Source organism: Benincasa hispida, chromosome 5, assembly GCF_027475165.1.
Source record: "Benincasa hispida cultivar pf3 chromosome 5, pf3_genome.v1.1, whole genome shotgun sequence".
NCBI lineage: Eukaryota > Viridiplantae > Streptophyta > Magnoliopsida > Cucurbitales > Cucurbitaceae > Benincasa > Benincasa hispida.
The window spans coordinates 12,884,021-12,902,960 of record NC_143482.1 but is presented as its reverse complement, the minus strand read 5'-3'; the positions used below and the strand labels follow the sequence as shown (position 1 = coordinate 12,902,960).

General features: G+C 34.2%; 1 protein-coding gene across 1 annotated transcript; it reads right to left on the bottom strand.

The window, feature by feature from the left end:
- Window positions 1-340: 340 nt before the first annotated feature.
- Window positions 341-17,706, bottom strand: LOC150035914 (uncharacterized). Its single transcript, XM_090313511.1, has 11 exons — window positions 17,609-17,706; window positions 16,899-17,057; window positions 16,739-16,811; window positions 8,843-8,919; window positions 8,619-8,622; window positions 7,438-8,241; window positions 7,174-7,339; window positions 6,368-6,699; window positions 5,489-5,615; window positions 5,174-5,392; window positions 341-492 (listed from the first exon to the last, which is right to left on the bottom strand). The coding sequence occupies exons 1-11, from the start codon at window positions 17,704-17,706 to the stop codon at window positions 341-343; spliced, it is 2,211 nt and encodes a 736-aa protein (XP_090169637.1).
- Window positions 17,707-18,940: the final 1,234 nt, after the last annotated feature.

Genomic DNA, 18,940 nt, shown 5'->3' with positions numbered 1-18,940 from the left:
TAAATATTCAATTTAAACATATTCATTATTTTTTCTAATAAATAATCAAATTTAAAATTTAAATGTAATATTTATATAATAATAATAATAACAACATATCATTAGATAACTATACTAAATAAATAGGTAAAAACTAATCGAGACGGTTATGGGTAACAGGGCGGAGGCGGGGTCGGGGAATACATTCCCCGTCCCCGTTTCCGTTTAGCTGACGGGAAATTTCCCACTCCCTCCCCCATTCCCACCGAATCGGGGAATCCAACCCCGTTTTGGGTGGGACCCGCGGAAATTGGACATCTCTACTCTCAATCGGTCTCTTTCTCTTGTCTCCCTCAAACTCTCACGCTGGACTTGAGGATGAAATGGAGTTGGGTCTCGCCACCGACAATCTCTGCAACGGCGGAATGGTGGCGGCAGCTGCTTGGGGTTTGATGTTAAATTTGGGAATTGGAAGGGAAGATTGGGAGAGATGGAAACCGAGAGTGGTTCTTGCTGAGTAACAAGCAATCGTTGATATTGGAGATTGAAAGTGTTTTAGAATTGAAATCTGAGATGGATTTTTGTCTTTGGAGGTCTTGATTTTTGTGTGTTGGAAAGAGAGGGGAATTCAAAAAGAAGAAAGAATCAGAAGGATCCATTGTAACGTTGTGTCAATGTTACAATTTATTATATATTTTTTTTGTGTCAATCATATAACATTGACCATTAATAGAATCATTACAGATTTAATACAATCACATTTTGAAGATATTTCATTATAATATCAACTCAAATTTATTTTGTTCTAATAAATTCAGTACAATTTTGTCCAACTTGACTAGAAACATCACATGCACAAATTTATAACATATTTCTTAAATTAGAAAATAAAATTGAAATGCACGATCCAAAGTAAACATTAAACTCTATTTTCCAAAACTCTCAACATTATCTATGTATTTTAAAATAAATTGTAATCCATAATTTATTAAAAAATATATAAAAATATTTCAAAAAAAAAATAATCACCATAAAAACAGATTATTTATATAAGAAAAAACTACATCAAATACCTCTAATATGTGAATTCAACATCTCTAACACTTAACATAGATATATGAACTCAATTTAGTACCTCAAACAACCTTTCAAGTTGCGGATTTAATTTAAACAAAACCATTAAGTTCTAAACCACATTCAAACTCCGGTAAATTTTCGGTTCTCAAAGTAAATGTATCTTCTTAAGATGCATTCTACTAAAAGACAAAAAAAAGTACTCTATTTTTTTCTCGATAATTTCACGTACACTCGTTCTTACCGTTCTTTTCTATTATTGATCTAATTTACCCCCATAACCCATTCAAATCAAACCATTACACGATATATCATAGAAGAAAGTGTTATATTTCTACAAAGCCTCATCAATTTTGTACAGAACTTATGTTTTGTAATTCGTTGAACACTCTTGAAAATACTCTTCTTAATGATTTTTTTTACTTGAAAATACTCTTCTTAATGATTTTTTTTTTATAAAAAAAAATGCCAAAAAAGTTAATAATTGCAACACCCATGCAAATCTGCTATCGAAATTAATAAAATTGAAAGTTTGGGATAACAATAATCTCAATTTCACCAAGCTTCTCTCCAAACAAATAAATAAATCTCATTTATTCATAATTTTCAAACTAATATTCATGTGTAGGTGGTACCAAGCTTGAGATGAAATATATGAACATATGATATGTGTCTTATTGCATATATATGTTCTACTATATGGTCTTGATTAGATCATGTTGATATTTTTACTAGCTGGTCTCACATAGGTGTATGTTTATGTTAAAATTTTACTCATAACAAAGGCACATGTACAAAATTCATTTATTGAAAATTTTACGTATAAACAGAATAAAAGAAACAAACTATAGCAATGTTTTTCTTTGTTATCATTACATTGGACTTCTTAACGATGACCATATATTTAGCTTCATAACAATACTAGTTGGTATATTGATGTCAACCTAAATGTCGACGTCCCTATTGTATAGAATGTGAATAGAAATATTGTTAAAATAGCGTGTCAATTAATATATCTAAAAAAACTATGAAAAAATTAATGAAATAAACAATTTACACTTTATGGAATTAACATTCATATTATTTATATTATATTTACATTACGATAATATTTCATTGTTTTTTTTTCATGTCTTATTGACTTTTTTATGATGTAATAGAAATATTGGTGGAAATGAAACGACATGATTAAAAAATTAAAACCTTGGTAAGATGTAATGGTGTTGCATCTCAATTTTTTTTCCTATATTATTATGAATTGACTTCATATTATTAAAATATTTGTTTTATCTTCAAAAGAGGAATACAAGTGTGTAGATATATACAAAGAAGATTAAAAGCAATTCAAATATAAATTAGAAAAGAATAACAAAAATTCTAATCGGCTAATTTCCTTAAAAAAAATTCTAATAAGCTAAATTATACAAAACATATATGGTAACACCCTCCCTCAAACTCAAAGTGGTAAATAACAAACCAACATGAGTTTGTGAAGTAACCGTTAAATTTTATGCCCTAAAACTCGTAGTTAGTAAATTATTGACCGTCATCAATAAAGATTATGAATGTTGATTCAATAAATGTTATTGCTTGTATTATTGTCTATTTTATCATAATAACCCTAAATCCAATAAACTAACATCCAAGGCTATCTTATGAGTCTTGAACTATATGTGGAGACATACAGGGATCATTGTTCATGATATAGCTTAAAGGTTTATAGTATAGAGATAAAGTTGGGTACATTATCCAGATAACATTATGGATACGACTCACTTTGTATTTGATACAAACGTAATGATCCAACGCATTCTTGTAGGTGACACACGAGTGAAGTATCCTATGCAATGAGTTTGCATAAGACTGGACTGCGAAATAGTAACCACTAGATATAACACCGTTGACTAGTTAGATTTCTATTTCATTAAAATGACCTAGGCAACTTAGTCTCAATCCTAGGTATATTATGAACTTCTGTTCACGAGAGATTGTCCTTTGATTTGTATGGGTGAGGGTGGCCAGTTTGCTGACCTAATATGCTTACCATTTTGGGGACAAGACTGAGTGGAGAGTTGGGAACATAATAATACAAGATAAAATTCGCTCCTTTTCGCTTTAAAGGTAAGTAGATGAGTGTTCCCTTAAGTGGTGTCTCTAGGACTTGAATAAAGAGCCCTTCGGTCTGAGAGGGGTTTCTGTTTATTAGTTGGACCATAAAGAGATTGTTCATTAGAAGAGCACTAGTACTTAAGGAATCAGAGGTAACTCAAGGGTAAAAGGATAATTTGACCCAGTTAGAGTTATGAGCACTCATGAAGGACTAACTTGTTGTTATTGGTCTATATCCATGGACACAGAAAAATATGAAGAGTGTAGCTGTGGGTCTTTAGTGGAATGTATCCACAGTTAACGAATATTTGGTTAATGAGTTTAGCCAATTAATTTCATGTCGTTGGAGCTTCTGATCTACAGGTCCACCAGCTCCCCTCGTTAGCTCACTAGAGGATACTTAAGATGGATAATTTAAAATGTTCAAATTAGTTTGAGAAAACTATATATTAATATAATTAATATATAATTATGGATATAATTCAAATTAAATTGGAAAGTAATATTTGAATAAGATTCAAATTAATTAATTCAAGTGAATTAGATTAACAAAGAATTTATTAATAGAGAGGTTTTGCACATATACAAGGGATGTACATGATAACTAAATGTATACATTAAGTTGGGATTAATGTATAAGTAGTTATTTAATTATTGTACAAATTAAAATTAAATAAGTGTTATTTAATTGGGCTAATTAATTAAATAAGCGTTATTAATTAAATAGACTAATTAATTAAATAAATATTATTTAATTAATTATAGAAAAGGAAAATATATTGGGAAAGGACTTGACCCTTCTCTATATAAAGACCTCCCATGGTCCTTTGGGAATGCATTGAATATACAATTCTCATTATAGAGAAACTCTAACAATACACAACTTCCTAGTATTATTGTGTAGAATTTTCTTTGAGTCTCTCTACTCTTCAAATCCTTATTCTCCTCTCTCTTTTCCAATTGTTGGATACCACCTATCCCTCTATTGGAATCCTAAAGAATAACGAGGTTACTCTCGTGGTAGTGTTCGAGATCGCTCAAGGAGTTGTTTGTGATCAGGACTGTTTGGAGATCCGTTCGTTGGAACCTTGGAGAGGCTTATTCGTGACGTTAGGGAATCTACAAATGTAAGAATTGTTCTATCTTTTCCTTAATGCATGCTAATTTTCATATTTATACACTATGTTTAGTATAATGATTTTGTTTATTGTAAAATTCGAGTTGTAGGATGCAAAGCGTTCTAACACAACGCTTCCGCTACGAGATTCGTCCCCTTTAGTAATTGAGTAAAGTGTCTAAGTGAGTGGATGTTGTGAAAACAACAATTAAAGAACACCAAAAGGATCGTAGAGATAAAGAAGATCGACACACAGATATACGTGGTTTACTAACAGTGTGTTAGCTACATCCATGGGCAGAGGGGGAACAATATTATTTGAAAGAATTTTTTCAGAAAAATTACATCAAAACGACACCTTTAGGATTAGAGAGTTTATATAGCACACTACTCTAAACCCTAGGGTCAAAATCGTAAATAACTACAAATAAATAAATATGCTGAATACGAAATCTGAATAGATTCAAGGCGAGACCCCCGTACTTGGTTGTTCGAAGCGCCAGCAAACAGATTAAAGGCATTTCAACAAATCTCCATCTTGACTTGAATTCTCTCCCAGATAACAGGTACCAAAAGCAACATAAATCAATATCGCCAGATGTACACAGACTTCTCCCTCATGCCTCAAAGTGTCCCACAAAGGGGACCACTAACAATTCAAAACATTCAGCAAGTCCAAACAATGTTGGAACTTGCCTTGTGGAACCGGTTTGGTGAACATATCAGTGGGGTTATCAGCAGTACCAATTTTCATCACTTTAACTCTCTGCTCACCTCTTAAGAAGTGATATCTTACATCTATGTGCTTAGTTCTCTCATGATGAACTTGATCCTTGGCTAGGCATATTGCACTCAAACTATCACAATATATAATAGCATGGTCATGATGCAAACCAAGATCACTAACTAACCCCCTCAGCCATATTCCCTCTTTAGCAGCTTCTGTCAAGCCCATGTACTCTACTTCAGTAGTAGACAAAGTAACTGTAGGCTGTAAGGTTGTCTTCCAGCTAACAACAGAACCACCCAGAGTGAACACATAGCCAGTCATAGACCTCCTACTGTCAACATCTCCAGCATAGTCAGAATCAGAATAACCGGTCACCAAACACTCTGTGCAATTCCCATAAACAAGACCAACATCAGATTTACCTCTAAGGTAATGAAAAATCCTTTTAACGGCTTGTCAATGCTCCTTCCCAGGTTGACCCATGAATCTGCTGACAACACTAATAGCATGGGTAAGATCAGGCCTAATACAGACCATAGCATACATCAAACTTTCCACTGCACTAGCATAAGGAACTCGAGACATGTACTCCTTCTCAACTTCAGACTGTGGTGAAAGCATAAATGACAAACGAGCATTTACAGCACTAGAAGTATCTATAGGGTTAACTAATGACATACCAAACCTGGACAATATTTTCTGAATTATCCTTTCTGTGCAAAAAGAGCTTATTCTTATCTCTGTTCCTATAAATCTCCATACCCAGAATTTTCTAAGCAACACCCAAATCCTTCATATCAAACTCACCATTGAGAAGATTCTACAACTTCAGAATATCAGACTTAGACTTTGTAGCTATGAGCATATCATTTATATATAAAAGTAGATAAATCATCATCAGCTTTGTTGTGATATACACAACAATCATATGGACTCCTGTTATAGCCAAGTCCAATCATATAGCTGTCAAATCGTTTGTACCACTGCCTTGAAGACTACTTTAAACCATACAAAGATTTCTTCAACTTGCAAACATAATCTTCTTTACCTGGACACTGGAACCCATCTGGTTGAGTCATATAAATCTCTTCCTCCAACTCTCCATGTAAGAAAGCTGTCTTGACATCTAGTTGTTCAAGTTCTAAATTCTAATGTGCTACTATAGCTAGTAACACCTTGATAGAAGTATGTCTGACTACTGGTGAGAAGATCTCATTATAATCAACTCCTTCCCTTTGTGTGAACCCTCTAGCAACAACTCGAGCTTTATATTTAATACCCTTTGAAGGTGATATTCCCTTCTTTTTCTTGAAGACCCATTTATAAGTGACAATTTTTCTCTCCTTAGGTCGTTTAACTAATTCCCAAGTCTGATTTTTGTCAAGAGATTCCATCTCATCCCCCATAGCAACAAGCCATTTAGCAGACTCACCACATGACACAGCTTCTCTATAGGTGGATGGCTCAGGAGGATCCACCTTTTTAGCAACCTGCAATGCAAAAGTAACCATATCTTCAAAACCATACCTCGCAGGAGGTCCAACACCAACTCTTCTAGCTCTATCACGAGCTATATATGGTTGATCTACTCGTGATCTAGAATTCTTAGGCAAAACAACTTCTGACATTCTAGGCACATTAATTTCTGGTTGCACATCAATTTCTGTAGTAACGTGTTGATCTTCTCCACCTTGATGTTGTAATTCATTCACAGTTGAAGTGAATTGCATCTCCACCTATTTATCAACACTACTACTTTCTCCCACATTAGTAGACGTCACAAAAGGCTTTACAGTTGAGTTAAGCATAGAATTTTCATCAAATATCACAGTCCTACTAAGTATGACTTTATTCTCAGAAGGTGACCATACTTTATATCCCTTAACTCCTTCCCTAAAACCTACAAATATACCCTTTTTAATTCTCGGTTCTAATTTACCCTCATTAACATGATAGTAGACAGTACAATAAAAAACTTCTAATAAAGAATAATCTGCAGACTTACCAGATCACACCTCGTAAGGTGTTTTACAATCAATAGTTGTGTGATGTCCACGATTGATCAGATAACATGATGTATTTACTGCTTCGACCCAAAACCTTTTAGCCAACCCTGCATTAGAGAGCATGCAACTTGCTCTCTCCATCAACGTTTGATTCATACGTTCTGCAACCCCATTTTGCCGTGGAGTATTCCTAACAGTGTGATTGCGAACAATCCCCTCAGCTTTATAGAATTCATTAAATTCAGATCCATAGAATTCTAGACCATTATCAGTTCGCAGCCTTTTGATCTTATTCCCAGTTTTATTTTCAATCAATATCTTCCACTGCTTGAAATTCTTGAAGGCTTTACTTTTATGTTTCATCATAAAAACCCAAATCATTCTTGAGCAATCATAAATTATCGAAAAAAAATACCTATTGCCTCCAATTCAACTTTGGAAGGTCCCCAACAGTCTGAATGAATATAATCAAGTATCCCTTTTGTACGATGTACAACTCTTGGAAACTTGCTGCGATGAAGCTTCCCAAATACACAATGTTCACAAAATTCAAAATCCTGCACCTTATGTCCACAAAGAAGATCTCTTTTTGACAGAATTTGCATCCCTTTTTCACTCATATGACTAAGTCTCATATGCCATAACTTAGTCATATCATCCTTGTGAATGACCGGCGATGCAACAACAACATAATCTGTCATCATGAAACCTAATAGAAAATACAGTGTTCCACATTTTATGCCTTTTAGAACTACCTCGGAACCCTTATAGACATACATTGCTCCACCTTTACCTTCAAAACTGTAACCCTTGCTATCGAGTACACTAAAGGATATCAAACTCTTCTTCATTAGTGGAACATGTCTAACCGCTTTTAAAGTGTAGAAGGCACCATTATGTGTTCGTATCTTGACTGAGCCGATTCCAACTATCTTGCATACAGCACCATTAGCCATGCTAACATTCCCTCCATCTATTTGCTGATAGGTTGAGAACCACTCTCTATTTGGGCACATATGATCAGATGCCTCAGAATAAAGAACCCACACATCATCAGAATGTGAATGTTCATTCACAACTAAAGCTAGATCTCCTTCAGAATCGGTCTCAACTTCTTCAGAATCAATCTCAACTTGTGCAACAGAGGTGGATGCTTTCCTTTTGTCACTATTTTTCTTCTTTTCGTGATTCCTTTTTATCTTTGGACATTCGGTTTTCCAATGCCTCTTTTCTTTACAGTAGTTACAAATATCATTTGACCTAGAACCCTTTGACTTCGAAGACCTTTTATTCTAGTTCGCCTTTTGCTTACCAGAATTCCTATGTCCCTTATTCCCTGTAGCAGCTAATCCAGATGCCTGACTTTCTGTAACTGAACTTCCCACATTCTAACGGTCCTCTCTTATAAGCAACATGGACTTTGTATCTTCTAAGGTCAAAGTTTCTTTCTCTCCAATGTATGAGTCAACGAAAGTCTCACACGACGAGGGCAAAGATGTCAATAGAATTAGGGCAGCATCCTCATCATCAACCTTAACCTCTATGTTACGCATATCTAATAAAATTTTATTTAATTGATCAAGATGGTCTCGTAGAGACGTACCTTCCTACATATGTAGATGATATAGACGTTTCTTCAGAAACAACTTTTTGGTTAAAGATTTCGTCATGTAAAGACTTTCCAACTTCAACCAAAGATCTACGGCAGTTTCTTCATCTGCACCTCGATGATGACGTCATCAGCCAAACATAGCATGATCATCGAATGAGCCTTCTCCTCAAGATTTTGCCACTCTTCGTCATCTACAGCAGCCTTCTTTGACTTACTTGTCAGCGGCGCCCACAGCCTCTACTGCTTTAACAGGGATCGCATCTTGATCTGCCATAAACCAAAACTGTTCCTCCTGGTAAATTTGTCAATCTTTACATTCACGCCAGACATTTCAATTTTCAAACAAATGCGAAATTTTGAAAAAACCCTAACAAGGCTCTAATACTAGTTTGTTGCGAAAATGACAATTAAAGAACACAAAAAGGAACGTAGAGATAAAGAAGATCGACACACAGATATACATGATTCACTAATAGTGTGTTAGCTACGTCCATAGGCAGAGGGAGAACAATATTATTTGAGAGAATGTTTTCAGAAAAATTACATCAAAATGACGCCTCTAGGATTAGAGAGTTTATATAGCGCACTACTCTAAACCCTAGGGTCAAAATCGTAAATAACTACAAATAAATAAATATGTTGAATACGAAATCTGAATAGATTCAAGGCGAGACCTCCGTACTTGGTTGTTCGAAGCACTAGCAAACAAATTCAAAGTATTTCAACAGTGGAGATGGATTGAAGGAGAGGAGTATTACTCAAAAGATGATGACTAATAAAGCGATAATCATTTTCGATGTGTTTGATACGTTCATAAAATACATCATTATGCACTACAATTGTCACAATTGAGTATAGTAGCATATTGTTATGGAATACCTATATCAACAAGCAACCAATGAAGCCATAGTAACTCTAAAGTAGCATCAACAAGTGCACAATATTCATATTTTTTGTTGAAATGAGAGACAACAATTTGTTTCTTTCTTTGCCAAGAGATGAGAGAATAACCTAAGTAGAAGTCGTAACACGTGGCAGACCAATGATTTGTGGGATCACCTGAATGAAGGAAATTAGATCTGAGATTTCCATGAGCAGCGGAAGAATGATAATTCCAAATCACAATTACAAATGAACAATACATTTACAGTCGACATCAAACAAACGGTTATATAATTCACACAGAGAAATTACAACATGAATAAACTCAAATGAACAAGAGAGGGACTCTATGAACATTTGAAGCCTTGTCTCCACGATCCGTTGCGCAACCATTTGAACAATAGTGACCACGAACACTCGATGTACACGACTGCAATCCAGCACGAACTCTTCGCACTCATCCTCAACGATCTCCTCAACCACGAACTCTTCCACAACACGAACAGACTCCACAACACCACGAACGACCTCCAGAAAACCTCAATAGTGTTGAGTTGAGTCTGACACCACCAACAAGGAGCCTTGGTATTCTCGATGTGAGTATCTAAAGGGTGGGCTCTGTTCGGACTTGAAATGAGGCAGACAAATGAAGGAAACAACGATTGCATACACGATTGGGCAAGTGGGAGATGGTAGAGACCTATCGTGTAGGTCAATGCCCAATCGTTTAGATAAAGCTAAGCGATCGTCTAGCAAAAGCTATGCGATCATTTAGTCTATCGTTTAGCTCGGTCTGTCGCCTACAGACTCAACACGATCGTTTACTTTGGGCAAACGATCGTCTAGCAAAACTATACGATCGTTTAGTAAATACAGAACGATCGTTTAGCTCGCCATTGTACAATCGTTTATCTCGTCTAGCCATCGTTTAGTATATCTGTATTTACTTAACGACCCCGTGAGTTTCTTTTGCGTGAGAGATAAAACTCAAAAAAAAAATTAGCGTTTGTAAAACTTCTTTTTGAAAATAGGAAAACTATTTTCCTTTTAAAACTCATGGCTACCATGATTCCAATAACCACCCACTACTTTGGTTATTTAAAAGAAAAAGAACTAATTATCCAATAATTAATATTATTATAAATATAAATGATAACCAACTTACCATACTATATTTATAACCTATAGTTTTAATATTTCATCTCATGAAATATATAAACCATAGTTCTTTTTCTATTCCATGGTACTTAATGAAAATGTCATTTACATCAATCCTCCACTAGATGTATCTTATATATCATACCGATTATATCATATATAATCAAAATACCTCTTGTCAATTTGAATATTTCAAATCAACACCAAGAACTGATCCTCAATTGAATCCATTGAGCTACCAAGGGGACCTCATGGACCTATAGCTTGAAGCTCCAACGGTAAGTGAATAATTGACTAAACTCTTTAGTCATGGGATCCACCATCTGTTAACTGCTAGGCACTTCACAAAAGACCGATAGCTGAACTCTCCTGTCCATAGATATATTATGTGTCCATCTAAACCAATCAGCAGTGCGACAATCAATCAAAAATCGCTCGTAAGTATAGCTGGGCCAATAATCGTTATGCCTCTATAGTTACATTTGTCTCCTTAAGTACCAAAGATCCCTCTAATGAACATAAATCATAGTCCTACTATGACTGAGTCTTCTATTCCAAAAAGAAGTTGTGGCCACCATGTTCAAACCCCAAAATCAACCCTTAAGAGGAGGAATCTCTCTACTTATCCCTACTTCGGGAAAGGAGTGAATTCCACTTTGTGGATTGAGTTCCCAGCTCCCAGATCAGAAAAGTCCCCAAAAAGGTAGCCATGTTAAGTTGACAATCTGGTCACTCTCACCCATACTAATCAAAGGACTGCTCTCAAAGGCAGAAGTTCCCAAAACACTCAAGATTGAGGTCATGTCACCTATGGTCGTTTAGGTGAGATGTAAGTCTCTAGTATCAATGGCGTTGTATACAAAGTCTAGTCATCTCGTGGTTCAGGTCTTATACAAACTCTTTGTATAGGACACCCTTGCTCGCACGTCTTCACATGAATGGTCAGGATCTACCATCTATAGTAGTTTACAACACTTGTAAACTTCTACAAAGTGGGTCATATCCGTAGTGTCACCAGGATCAGGTATCTATCTTAATCCTTATACTACAGATCTATTTAGGTTATCACTTAAGGCATGATCCACTTGTATATCACATATACATGCTTAAGTTCACCTAAGATAACCAAGGAGCTTTGTTTATTGGATATGAGTAAATGTCAGAATTAAATAACACTTATTTTATTCATTGAACAATGTGTATCTTTTCAAAACAACGAAACTCCGGGAGATTTAGGACACCAATCCCAATACCAAAGTAGCTAGATTACATTAAAAATGACTAGGAGGAAAGCTGAAGCCCATGGTGAAGAGTGCCCTTGACGAAGTATAGACTGCAAAGAACAAGAGTAAAATGAATGATCTAAGGAGCAACTATGAACTGGCTTACAATATGATCAATATAGGCAATATCTAGATGAGTCACAATGAGGTAAATAAGACTGCCAACTAGTTATCGATAAAAAATGATATCCTCAAGAAGAACACCATCGAATGGAGACAAGAGAACATTTGGATCCAATGGTGTCATGACATGACAGAGTTAGTAATACTAGATCAAGCCAGAAGATCAGAAGCATATTTCGCTTGAGATAGGTGGTTCCCATTAGAGCAGGATGAAACTTTAAAGTTGGGTATCTTATCTAGGTGACTCTATATATACAACCCACTTTAGATTTGATCCAAATTATTTGTGTGGACACATGTGAGTGGAGGTATCCAATACAAAGAGTTTGTATAAGATTGTACCACGAAATATTTGATCTTTCTTTACTAATCCGTTGATTAAAAAGATTAATATTTTACAGGATGATTATATATGACTCGATCTTAATCTTGAGTAGTTATGAACTCCTCCTTGTGAGGCATCGTCCTTTAATTTGTATGGGTGAATGTGGCCCAATTCACCAATTCAATATGCCTACCATTTTGAGGATTTGACAAAAAAGTGAGCTGAAAACGTATTTTCACAATATGAGATTCAATCATTCCCATATAGAAAAAGTAAATGAGTAGTTCTTTTTGAATGAGTTAGCAAAATGTAAGTAGAAGCAATTAGGATATTAAGCACTGTAATTTCAACTCTAATTTAAGGATTAAGCATGCAAGTACAAAGCTGTAAAAACAAAGTTTGATGAACAAACCATAGTGCAACTCGAAATTGAAGCTATCCTTTCCTTGTTTTTTATCACGAACACTTCGTGGACAACTACTAGAGTCTTTTATGCTATTCTTCGACCTTAGAACGGATTGTGGGATCCAAATTCGTGGTGATCTTTAAGGAAAAAATAAATTTGAGAGAATTTGGGTGTTATGACATTTTAAGAAGAATTTCAACTTCATAAGCCTCTAAGTAGAAACAATCTCAACATTTCCTTTTCTATTTAAAGAAGAAAATTGAATTCATCTTAGTTTGACACCAAAATAAGTAGTAATGCAATGGAATTTGAGGCGTTAAAAAGTTCAATTGTGGGAAAAACCCACTAACCCAAAATTTTTGAATTTTTCAAAAATTCAAAATTTAAAATAATTCAAATAATTAATTTTAAAATAAAATTAATTTTCAATAATTAATTAAATAATTTAATTAATTTTAATTTAATATCAAATTTTAAATATTTGAAATTAATTTAAATAATTAATTAAATAATTTAATATCAAATATTAAATTATATAACTAATTTTAATTAATTAATTAAATAATTTAATTAATAATATTAATTTAATATCAAATATAAATTAATAATCACCACCAATCCCGATCATCAATTCCTATTCACGTGGACAATATTTAAATCACATTTAGATATTTTCAACTCTCCAGTTTTTTTAATTCTTAATTAAACAATAATATGTTAAGTATATCGAATATAAATAACAGTCATTTCCTAAGCCGAATTTGAACAATTCAAATTGTTTTATCACACTGTTCTAAGGTTTAATCTGATATGAGCTAGCAGGGGGACCTAATTGACCTACAACTACAGATCATGAGCTCCAATGATCCGAGATTAATCGATTAAACTCTTTAACCTAGTTAACCAACATTCGTTAACTATCGGGACACTCCACTGTAGCCCAGTAGTTGCACTCTCATCACAATAGATATATTTCTGTCCACTCGATATAACCAAGATTAGTAAGTCGATCCTTCACCGATTATTCGTAATTACAGTTGGATCAAAATTATCATTTTACCCTTGTAATTACATCTTGCTCCTTAAGTCCCACTGGTCCTCTAATGAACAATTGATTTGTGGTTCAATCATCAAACCGAGTCCCTTTTGGGCGTGAGAGGGTGGAGCCCTTTGCTCAAGAGTCGGAGTCAACACTTAAGAGAACAAACTATCTACTCTCCCTAGAATTAGGTAGGAGCAGGACTATATCCCTAGCTATCTACCCAGTTTTATCCCCAAAATGAGGGGGCTTTTTGAGTCGGCAAACTTGAGCCACTCTCACTCATGCAGATTAAAGGATAATCCCGAATAAACAAGAGTTCATAGTTTGCTCAGGATTAAGATCGAGTTACCTAGGTCATCATTTCGAAATTGTTAGTTTTAACAATAAACGACATTATAAAGTAAAAGTGACTATTCGCAGTTCGATCTTATGAAAACTCATTACATAGTACACCCCCACTCGCATATCTCCACATGAATGATGCATAATCACATCGTTTGTACCAAATACAAAGTGGACCGCATCCATAGTATCCCCAAGATAAGGTACCCAGCCTTATCCTTATACTATAGACCATTTTGGTTATTTACTCGAACTTGATCCACTTTTATGTCTCCACATATAGTTCAAGTGTTCATACTATAACTAAAGGTTCTTAGTTTATTGGATTTAGGATTTTTAAGTGTAATTCACATATTCAATATCAACTTTACTAAATAAACATCAATAACAACTTTATTGCAAAATGGAATATATTCATTGTTTACAAACCACGAGTTTTAGGACATAAAACCAAATACTCTTAAGTTCTATTTTTGGGGCTTGAACAATGGGGCTTCGACTTCTCTTGGCCCAAGAGTGACTAGGTTTATAGTTGGACCATGACCAAATTGTTCATTAGAGAATTGGTGGCACATAAGAAGATAGAGGTAATTACAAGGGTAAAACAAACTTTTGACTCAATTGTAATCATGAACAATCACGAATGATCGACTTGCATGTAATGGTTATATCCCTATACATAACTTGTTCTACAGTGCATAAGAGTGCTACTATAGGTCTAGAGTGGTTTGTCCCATAGTTAATGAATGAAGATTAATTTATTAGAGAGTTTATTTAATTCATTTTGTATTATTGGAGTTTATAATTTGTAGGTCCATAAGATTTTCTTACTAGCTCACAACGAACCCATATGAGTTAGAAGTATTGAAAGAATAATTTGAAATGTTCAAATTTATGTGTTAAGATAAGGAAAAAAAATATATTATTGTATCAGGTACAAAATAAGTATTGATGTATTAAGATACATTATTATAAAGTTGATTTGAATGGATTTAAATTAAAATAAGAGAATTAATGTATTTAAATATAATTTAAACAATTAATCATTTTAATATGAGATATTAAAATAATAATTATAATGATTAAGGTTTAACCTAATTAGGTCCTATATAAATTACTTTATAGAGTGAAGGAAAAAAAAGGAGTCTTGATTCTTTAGTATAATCATATAAAGAACAATTCTTTGAAAAACTTTTTTCCCTTTCCTTGAACAATTCTTTCAAGGAGACTCCTACATGTCAGATTTTTGCCAAAGTCATAGAGAGGAAGACCTTGTGGTGATAGTTTTAGAAGGAGAAATTTCAAGGAGACCATGTAACAATATGTACATCAACAAATATATATCAATATGATTAATCCTTTAATTTTTAAATTATGTGTTTTAATTCTAAAATAAAATAAAATCGTTCGATTCAATTGCTTCCACTGTGAGATCAAAGGGTTCGATCCCATCAATTGATATATAGTAGAATCAGTTATAGATGCAGAGATAGGTGGAGAAGCAAGAAGCTGAAGAGATGTGAGCTTAAATAATCGTCCCACTTTGCTACCCATACCAACTATCTGTTCTGTATGCGAATCTAGATGTTGCTTTGTTGGGCTTTTGAAACATTAATAACAACATAATGTTTTTGGACTTTGCAAAAGAAATTAAAGCCCAAAGAGGAAAAAACCACTTGTTGCTTAGAGAAAACAGCTGAAGGCTAAAATCTTGTGCTAAAAGCATAATCCGCGTGAAAGAAAATCATGACCTTACACATTGACGGTCTGATTTCATTACTAGCACTCACTGAAAATTAATGCTTTGAATGACTAACAAAACTGATGTTCTTTCTTTCAGATGAAAAACGAGAGAGAAAAAAAAGATGAAGAAATGTTGTCTAAATGTTTCTGAATGGTGATGAAGGTGAAGAACATGAGCAAGAAGATGGAATAGAGAAAGAGAAGAAGCAAGGACACCAAGGTTTTATATGGTTCGACCCAAAATAGCCTACATCCACAGAGAGAAGCTGATTATTTAGAGTTGAAGAGAGTTTTTATGATTACAAATGAGTGTCTTACTATCTTCTTTTGTTTTTCAATGTATATTATAGTACACAAGTAAAGCCTACAAATGTATTTATAGATCTGTTCTGTGTATAACTGTTTCAACGAACTTTGAATTTGATTTCACCTCATTTTATTAACAATCTCCACCTTGAAATTTAACTTCAAGTAGTTTCTTCAGCTTCTCTTTGTTAACCCTCTTCTTCTTCTTCTTCAAACTTTGTCTCTCAACTTAAACCCTATAATATCGAGGTATTATTGAAGTTTGAGCTGAATGACAATCTTGGTTAACATATCGGAAGTATTCTCTGAGGTACGTACTTTTAACACTTCAATCTGTTCTCGTATGAAATGAAATTTTACATCAATGTGTTTTGTTCTATTATGATGTTGAGGATGCTTAGATAAATGTATAGTACTTTGATTATTACAGAAAATCTTTACTATATCTTGCTTAATTTCAAAATCACGTAGGAGCCCTTTTAGCCATAGTCCCTCTTTTACTGCTTCTGAAAGAGCTATAAACTCAGCTTCAGTAGTGGAAAGGGCAACTACTGACTGTAATGTAGCCTTCCAACTTAGAACACACATTCCATATAGGAAGATATAACCTGATAGGGATCACCTTTTATCTAAGTCTCCAACATAGTCAGAGTCAACATACCCCACTAATTCTGGTTCTTTGTCTGATAATTGCTGATACAGTAGTCTGGCACTTGAAGTGCCTTTAAGATACCTCATTATCCATTTAGTTGCCTCCCAATGCCTCTCTGGATTAGCGATGTACGTACTTACCAAACTTGTAGCATAAGCAATATTTGACCTTGTAGAAATCATTAGGTACATTAAACTTCCCACAACTTGGGAATAAGGAATAGTTAACATTATCTTCAAATGTTTAATGTTTAATTCTTTTGATGAATTCTCTGCTGAAAGTTTGCAATGATTTGCAATAGGAGTATAAATTGATTTAGCTTATGTCAATACTTCTTGAGTAACTTTTGACAATATTATTACTAATCAATGCTGAGTTTGCATGATTTTCTATTTCTGATTATGTCAATGCCCAAAATTTTGTTTGCATTACCCATGTCTTTCATTTTAAATTCTGATTTTAGTAGATCTTTTACTTGATTTAAGTCTTGCATAGTTATTCCTGATAGCAACATACCATCCATATAGAGAAGTAGATAGATAGGATGTGTATAGGTGTTAATGTTTATATAAACAAAGCTATCATAGGAACTCTTAGTAAAACCATTCTTCTGTACAAAATCATTGAAACTTCTGTTCTAACACCTAGGATACTGTTTAAGGCCATAAATTGACCTTTTAAGTAGACAAAAATAATCTTCTTTCCCTCTGACTTCATACCCTTTAGGTTGGCTCATATAAATGACTTCATCTAAGAAACCATGTAGGAAAGCTGTTTTAACATCAAGTTGCTCCAGCTCTAGATCATGTTGAGCCATAATGGACAATAAGAGTCTGATAGAAGTTTGCTTGACCATAGAGGAAAATATCTCATTGTAGTCAACACCTGATCTTTGAGTAAATCCCTTTGCAACTAACCTAGCTTTATATCTAGGTCCTTGACCATTAGGGAATCCTTCCTTGTATTTATGAACTTATTTGGATGCAATTAGTTTGCACCCTTTAGGCAAAAGAGCCAACTCCCAAGTGTCATTCTTAATAAGTGATTCAACTTCCTCGTTCATTGCCTCCATCTACAATTTAGCTTTAGGACAACTTATTGCTTCTTCAAATGTAAAGGGTTCAATTTCATTATTTAGTTCTGAAGCATTTAAAGCTAAATTGATATAGTCATCATATCTTGAAGGGGGCACTATAGTTCTTCTTTGCCTATCTCTTGTTAGGCTATAATCCCTTAGGTCTGGTTCCTCTTGCTCTGGATTAGAAATAACATCTTCTACATCTTCTTCATGATGAGGTAGTTGATCAAAATGTGATTCTAAGCTTGAGGGATCAATAGTAGGGTTTAGAACCTGTTCCACCTTAATTGTATCATACTTTCCTTGAGGTGCTGTAACAGTTGGAGTAGGTTTTTGCATGAACATTTCAGTTTCCCTGAAAATGACATCTCTACTTGTAATACACCTTTTTTTCTGTAGGATGCCACATTTTGAATCCCTTAACACCTTTAGTGAAACCCAAAAACATACATTTCACTGCTCGGGCAGCCAACTTCCCCTTGTTCTGATGTACAAATCCTGTGCAACCAAACACCCTTAGATTGTTTAGATTAGGAGGATGTTTGATCCGCCTTTCTTCTGGAGTTAGTAAATCAAGAGAGACATGAGGGCATCTATTAAGAGTATAGATTGTGTATGATGCTGCCTCAGCCCAAAACTTCTGAGGAAGAATAGCATCTGATAAAAGACTTCTCACTCTTTCCATGATTGATCTATTCAATCTCTTTGCCACCCCATTTTTCTGAGGTGTATACCTAATAGTCTTGTGTCTAATAATCCACTGTTGTCTACAAAAAACATTAAACTCTTTTATACAGAACTCAAGCCTATTATCAGTTCTAAGACACTTTATCTGGCTGTTAGACAATTTTCAACCATAGTCTTCCATTCTTTGAATTTATCAAACACTAAATCCTCAGCCTTAAGGAAAAATATCCAACATTTTCTAGAGTAATCATCTACAAAGGTTAAAAAATACCTGACTCCACTCAAT

Bases quoted from the DNA above. Each gene is read 5' to 3' on its own strand.
- LOC150035914 (XM_090313511.1), bottom strand. From the start codon at position 17,706: ATGGCTCAACATGATCTAGAGCTGGAGCAACTTGATGTTAAAACAGCT. The intron at 16,812-16,898 runs GTATGTTGACTC...GTGTGTTCTAAG, and splicing joins AAAGAACCAGAATTAGTGGG to TTGGAAGGCTACATTACAGT. The intron at 493-5,173 runs GTTTGCATCATG...CTTGTTACTCAG, and splicing joins GGGGTTAGTTAGTGATCTTG to CAAGAACCACTCTCGGTTTC.